General features: G+C 39.8%; 1 protein-coding gene across 1 annotated transcript; it reads right to left on the reverse strand.

Annotated features, from left to right (window-relative positions):
- Window positions 1-845: 845 nt before the first annotated feature.
- LOC110030034 (ethylene-responsive transcription factor ERF105-like) lies at window positions 846-1,593 on the reverse strand. The gene is made up of 2 exons (XM_020732572.1): window positions 1,391-1,593; window positions 846-1,323 (listed from the first exon to the last, which is right to left on the reverse strand). The coding sequence occupies exons 1-2, from the start codon at window positions 1,591-1,593 to the stop codon at window positions 846-848; spliced, it is 681 nt and encodes a 226-aa protein (XP_020588231.1).
- Window positions 1,594-7,636: the final 6,043 nt, after the last annotated feature.

A 7,636-nucleotide genomic window follows, 5' to 3' on the forward strand; every position in this document is an offset into this window, starting at 1 on the left:
ACTCCATAAATATTTTTTTCTTGCAGTGTTAGTCAACAAGAGCTTGAAATGTCAAATTGCTTGCATTCAAAGTCTTATTTTGTCTTCAATTCAATAAAATCTTTTAGTTTCTTACTCTTCATTTTTTCCCTTTGCAATCATTTCATTCTTACTTGAATTAAGCAATCGAAAGTGAGCTATTTACAAATCAAGCTCTCTTTTTTATCCACTTCTCAAATTCACTCAAAAATCAATATTCATGATAAAAACCCACCCACATATTTTATTTTTATCAAATTCTCAATAGTCTGATCGTGCCAAATGTGAATGTATTGCTTCGCTACTTCAAAAAATCACGTAATTGCTTGATTTGTAAGTAGAATGTTTCGAGATTTTTGTATGTAAATATCCCTTATTAGTAAGATTTTGTTATCATTCACAAACAAATCTATATCCAACATAAACATTTAAAGATAAGAGAATTTGTAAAAAAAAAGGAAAATACAGAAAAGTTTGAGCAATGGACTGGCGAAGTTTATGAAAAGGTGTTTTTGATAGAGGATTTGGGAGAGAAACATGGGCTACAACTGCTAATCCAGAAAATTACCCTGCGATAAGATGGCTCAGCCTACCAACAAGCACCCATATACCCACACTGAAGCCTTGCCGATGCGAGCAACAATTTTACTTCCACTCTCAAATTTTTTTCAAAATAATTGTGAGATTCCTTCTGAAATTCATCATTAATTGAAAAATTGAATTTATCATAATGTCATATTTATTTTATTTATATTCCTATTCTAATGACATCTTATTCAGCCAGCCAAGTGCGCGTACTTTACATAAACCTAGAGTCGAAACGAGCTTCAAGTTACAATCAGCTGCGGGAACCCCATCGTTCGCTGCGAATCGAACAGCGATAAAGGCGGCAAGTCAAACACCTCTGCTTCATCCCACACCACCGGCCATATCGCTGGAATCCTGTCGCACACCGCCGGAGTTTTCCATTCCGATTGTTCTAAACCCTCCTTCTTCATAACCTTCGCCGCCTTCCCACACTCCCTACCCGTCTTCTTCGGGGGCTTCGCCGAAGTATTCCGATCAGATTTATCCATCAATTGGCCAATCTCGTTGGGGAAGTTGAGGATAGCCTTGCTTCCGCGCATCCGGAAAGCAGCGCAATCGTAAGCCCTTGCTGCCTGAACGGCGGTATCGAACGTGCCGAGCCAAATCTGAGATCCTCGCCGCTTAGGGTTACGGATTTCGGCCGCGAATTTTCCCCACGGCCGCTTCCAGACTCCGCGGTAATGCCGGTCGACAATTAACTCCGACGATGGGATCTCCCTTTTTCACCCAATCAATATTTAGGTCTAGATCGAAGCAATCCCCGCCGAATCGTATCATTGATTGCAGTTGTTCACGGAATCTGAAATCTCCGTCGAAACGTGTGTCGGGTTTAGTTTGTACTTCGAGGTAGTCGGAGACGGTAATGTCGCCGGGAGCGGGGAGAGTTAATGGCGGCAGCGTGGGTAGGATGTCGAGTGAGGCGGCTGCCTGGTCGAGGAATTGTTCGCCGATGAATTCGAAATCAGAGAAGAAGGCTTCGGTTGCCATGGAAGTTGGGAGTGATCGAGTGATGTCAGAAGATTGAGTGGAGATGTTAACTCGGGTCTTTATATAGACCATACTTTTAAAACCGGTAACTTATTAATTAGTTTTAATTAGATATTCATTATAGAAAAAAAAATTTTATTTTGAAATCAATAGCGATTTACATACATAGGAATCGAAATTATGTATATTAGATATCTCACATCCAAATTGTAATATTTTGAACCATCTAAAACCCCGTTAAAATCTCGTCGAACATAGCCTTTGTTTCCCGAGTCCCTGCTGATTCCATCGAGCACGTTAAGATCACATAAATGTTCCAAATAGTAGTCGACATTCCGCCTTGCTCTTTCTCTTACCCAAAAATGTAACTCATTGTTCTCCCACTTCTTCCCATCCTCCAATTCCACATTGGCACATCATGCCAAACAAAAAAAATGGCAACTTTAAATACTTGAGAAGCCAAAAATGACATTTCTATGTCCTACATGTTCTTAAATCAACAAAAATGACATCTCTATATCCTTCACGTTCTTAAATAAAGTATTTTCTTTGCTTAAGGTAAAACAGAGGAAATTCAACATGCAATCACACTACTAAAAATAAGTTGTAAAGGAAGGATAATATATACACGCACATAAATAACAAGTATAAATTTTATGCAAAAAAAAAAAAAAAAATTGTATTATACATAGTAAGTGAAATTAATAATGTATTAAATATAAATATTACTTATATAATAATAAGTTAAATATATATGAAAATGAAGCGATAAACTATAAATATTTTAATAAATTATTTATTCAAATATATAGTAATTTTTTTATCTTACTAAATGCACCAGACATTTAAGAGTCCATATTCTTTGTTTGATTGCATGTTATGTGCAAAACAACGCAAAACTAGGATTCATAATAATTTTTCCTGATATCATTAATTCATTAAGTAAATGAAATTCACAAACTAAATACTGTATAAAATAGCAAGGTTAATAATTCAAGAAAATAAACAATTAGATAAAAATAGTAACCACTGAAACGTGCAAACAGAAAATAAGAGAGTATTCGATACCAAACAAAACTTTCATTGTAACAAATAAAATTACTGTCTTGTATCAATGTAATTACAAAATTGTCAATTTTATTTATAAAATCTCTAAAAAATAACTTGTAAATCGAAAACATGCTTGCACGAATCACAATGTCACTTTATGAACAATGAAGGAAGCAGAGCGGACTCACATGACCCACCGTAGACTATCCGAGACTGTATATTCGGCCAGCTGGTTTCCTTTATCATAAAGGTGGGGATTCTCCGCGGATAGAGAAGAATTCCTCCCGAGGAACCTAGCTCATGCAGATAGATCCACCCCCTCCCGACTCACATCAACTCGAAAAAGGGGAACAAGTCTTTCAAAACCAGGACGACTGGCCTGGGCTCTCGGCAAAAAACCCCTTGGTCATGCAATTGACCGGACCTACAGACGCCCAGTTTGAAAGGATGCCAACTGAATCCACGGGCGGACCCCTGCAAACCTAATTTATAAACAGATTAAGGTATCCTGTTGTACATTGGCACTTTTGAGGTATATGATGTAAATATGGACCGACGAACCTCTATAAATGGGGAGTCCATCTCATGAATAATGTGGCGGTTAACATAATTTTACTGTTAAATTTTGTGCTCTCTCTCTCTCTCTCTCACTCTCTTCCCAAATTTCAAGCACTATATTCCTTAGACGTGCCTCAGACAAATTTGGATTCAATATCTTAAAGATTAGGTGAGCATGGAGTCATGCAGTCGACAAGAAGAGGAGCACACAGATCCTAGAGAGAAGAGAGTGGCCAAAGAATAGTAGCTAACATAGAACCCTCAAGGGACAAAATCGAGGAACACATGCACAGAGGAATGCGGAAGATAAGGACCCAAATCATGGAGCAGGCAACAAGTCAGATCACCGAGGTCTTGAGAGCTATCATAGCCCTAGCGAGAGACTAAATTTCACAAGAATAGGATCGACTTTAGGAGGCACTGCCAGTACTCAATGGTGGGAAGACAAACCCTAGCCCGAAGGGAGCTGACGACTCCCAATACCAAGATAGTGTGGGATCTGCAGAGGTAGAGACGCAGCATGTAGGATGAATCAAACCCCCGCGACAGCCAAATAAAACTTTCTCCCTCCAAAAATATTGGGCAAAACCTCCGCAAAATTCAAGTTGCTAGCTTTGGAAGCCTATAGAGGGCGGTCAGACCCAAACTACTATATCACTACATTCGAGTTGGTTGTGTGCTTAACCAAAATTTCATATGTGTTTAAGTGTCGTCTGTTCTTTACCACCTTGAGGTATTCACCCTTGAAGTGGTTCCATAGACTTCCAACTGGAAGTATTAGCAGCTTTACTAATTTTAAGTGGCAATTCTTGGCACATTTCACCAACGCCCTGAGACCCAACAAGAGCGTTTAGTCCTTATGGCAGCTTAAGCAACGAGTGCAATAGAGTCTTCCAAAGAGAGATGTTGGAGGTAAAATAGCTCAAATTTGACATAGTCGTGGCCACCTTAAAGCAAGCTCTGCAGTCCAAGAGATTCTCCTACGACCTTAGTATCAACGAACCCTAGGACTGGGCGGAGCTGTTGGAGAGAGCCAACAAGCATAAGCTGGGGGACGAAAGCACCCTCAAGAGGGAACCAAAAGGCCGCCCCACCTAGAAGGGAGCCCTTCTGAGGGGCAAACCAAAAAGAAGAGAGGAACACATAACACCCATTTGACTTCATTTCAAAGAAGAACAACTCTGACATAATAACAGATGAATAAAATAGTACCAGCAACATAGTGGATCGATGAGAAACCAAGACCCTCAGATAACCTGATCTCGAAAGTCCGATGCAACACTATCACTAGCTATATGGAGATTATGAGGGCCTATAAGCTACTCCTCTAAGAATGTTAATGACGAAAATATTGGATGACATCCAAGATAAAGAATAATTTAAGGATTCAACACTGATGAGAATCGAAGGTTTCCTCTGAGATGCAAGAAAATATTGAAAGCACCATCAAGATCACGACCATGACATGAAGAAATGCAAGCACCTGCATATCCTTTTTGAGGAGTTAATCATTGTTGGAAAGTTGAAAGAGTTCATGGCCACAAAGCATTCGAGCCAAAGACAATTGTAAGTGCCAGCGATGGAGACTCCACCTAGGTCCGCTGAACATACATGTCGCGAGAATAATCCCACGATTATTTTTCTCCATGTTACAGGAAGAACATCCATTCATGGAGCAAAGATTGTTTGGCTATGCTTTACTTAAAGAACAGCCAGCCGCGATGCCAAAATTGTCTAACTGAGCACTAAATGAAGATAGACAATTGTGACACCATGATCGTCTGGCTGAGCATCAAATGAAGATAGCAGTTGTGGTGCTAAGATTGGCTGGCTAAATATTACTTGAAGAACAAACAACCATGACATCATGATCGACTGACTAAGCATTACTTAAAGAACAGCTAGTTGCGGTGCCAAGATTGCTTACTGAGTATCAAATAAAGACAACCAATCATGATGCCAAGATCGTCGAACTGAGCATTACTTGATGAACAATCAGTCGTGGCCCCAAGATCTTCCGATTGAGCATTACTTGAAGATCAACCAGCTGAATCACCAAGAATGCACAACTGAGCATTAAATGAAGACATTAATCTGTTGCGTCAAAATTTCTTGGCTGAGCACCAAATGAAGACAACCTGTCGTAATTCCAAGATTGCCTGACTAACCTTCAAATGAAGACAATCAGCCACACTACCAAGATCGCTTAGCTGAACATCAAATGTAGATCGTCAGTCGTGTTGCCTAGAGCACCATCATGAGCATTACTTGAAAAACAGTCAACCACAGTGCTAAGATAGCCCAACTGAGCATTAATTGAAGACCTTCGGCTATAGCGTAAAGATCATCCAGTTGGACATTAAATGAAAGCAGTCAATTGTGACACCAAATCACCCCGAGGAGCCAAAAAATCCAAAAGATCAGGTATTACACAAATTCAGTCGGGCTATAAAAAAAAGATGGAGGGGAGGGTATGAACTAAAAGAAGTGAAGCACTACTGAGTCATCTCAATACAAAGGAAACATATGACTTTCATCATTACAAAATCATTACATCTATAAGGTATTGCCTATCGAACTATATACAAAAGGTTACTGTAAGTGAAAAAAAAAAGTAGATCAGGGCTTAAACTTTGGGAGTCTGGTTATATGAACCCTACTAACTGTTAGCTCCTGAATCGTCCCCAGATGACCCCTCAGAGCTCGAGTACAGGGTGACAAGCTCTTGAGGTCTGAATATTTGGGATCGACTAGGCCCTATCAAATGAAGTGATGAATCACTGTCAAACTCCCAATACAGAGTTATTCATAAAAAAGTTTCATAACCTATGTGGGCAAGGGAGAAGAAAGAATAACTCATCCTAAAACCACATAGTCACCATTTGTTCCTTCAATCAATGATTTTCTTTGATGAGAAGCAAAAACAATCACAAAACTGAGGAAAGTTCTTCCGACACCACGACAAGATTTTTCTCAGCCATCTTTGCCAGCCTCTTAGGCACTTCATCCAACTCAGCTGAGGCCTTAGCCTACTCCACATCATTAGCCCACTTAGTTTTGATACAATCCAAAGCCGCTGATTTGAGGTGAGAAGCCTCTCAAGCCTTCAAATGGCACCGGTCAATCCTCTTAAAAAGCCTAAGGTACTTCAACCCTCAAAATAACTTCACAATGTGATGACCAAATGTACCCTAAAAGTGTGGAGGGAGATGTTCTGGTGGATGGAACATTACAATACCATTATATCGATCGATTGATATTGGTGAACAGACCTTCGGGTGATATTGAACGGACCCTCAGTTGGCACCTTCCTCGGATGGCTCTTCAACTTCTTGCCTGTCATGGTTGGTTGCATCCAAAGAATATGCATTGTAACTAGCAGGAACCGTACATTATGTGATAATAAGGGATATAGTTTGGGATGTTACCTTTTGAGTCCTAATCGTATCAATATAAGTGCCAAGAAGGAAAGTCTTCATCGACTTGGTTGGTTCCTCCGTTCGTTGCAAGTCTACCATCAAACAACGCTGCCACCTGACAAGCCTCATCTATCCTTGTCTTCCTCTTAGCCAACCAGGTGGCCACTGCTTTTCATCGACACAGCTCAACAACATTGGATATTTTCTATAGCTTTTCATGTGCCTTACTGCCTCTGAGAATAAAAATATATCTATGGTCAATGGGTCAGTATACTGAGGGACCGATATCAATATCCCCTTGAAATAGGATATCCCAATAGAAGGGAAGTCACTTCCCTTCTTCTTCCATAAGGAAATGCCAGAAGGTGTTTTTATGATTCCCTAAACTTGAGTGGAAGAAGCAATAAAAACTCGCACTTCCAATCTCTAATTTGGTACTCTAGCTTGACGAATTGAATATATCAATTGTCCTGAATTGGACATAACCACTCCATTCCAAGAAAAATGAAAACATGTGGCTAAATGTGTTGATAGACCAAGGAAATTTATGTTGTTGGCAAAAAATAATATAAGTCATGATTGCCTCCATCAAGTTTAGTTTTATCTAATCAGGAATAACTCTGTATTGGTTGAAGATCGACCGAAGTTCATGGCATAAGGGTAGCTGCAACCTACATTGAAAGTGATCTCGGTACATCACCATGTCATTCCCATACCACACAGTCACCCTCTCATCAGGGTGTACGACCCACAACTCAACAGAAGAATGAAAAACAAAAGATTTCTTAAGGGTGGTGGCATCCGACGCCGATAGGACGGAATGTTCAGTTATGGCCACATGGCCGAAAACCTGCGGAATCCTTTTTGGGGCCATGTACAGGGGAATCAAGTAACCAAAAAATTAAAAGTAATAAAATGAAAAAAATAGAAAACATGCTCAGTGCTCTTCAAAAACCATTTATAAAGGTCTGTTGGAAGGCAAAACGCTTCGAGTAGAAACCAAGGAAGAACGTCTT

The sequence above is a fragment of the Phalaenopsis equestris genome, unplaced genomic scaffold, assembly GCF_001263595.1.
Source record: "Phalaenopsis equestris unplaced genomic scaffold, ASM126359v1 Scaffold000634, whole genome shotgun sequence".
NCBI classification, from domain to species: Eukaryota; Viridiplantae; Streptophyta; class Magnoliopsida; order Asparagales; family Orchidaceae; genus Phalaenopsis; species Phalaenopsis equestris.

Excerpts from the sequence above, each read along its gene's own strand:
- LOC110030034 (XM_020732572.1), bottom strand. The coding sequence starts at position 1,593 with ATGGCAACCGAAGCCTTCTTCTCTGATTTCGAATTCATCGGCGAACAA. Across the intron at positions 1,324-1,390 it reads TTCAGATTCCGTGAACAACT|GGAGATCCCATCGTCGGAGT; the intron begins GCAATCAATGAT and ends TGGGTGAAAAAG.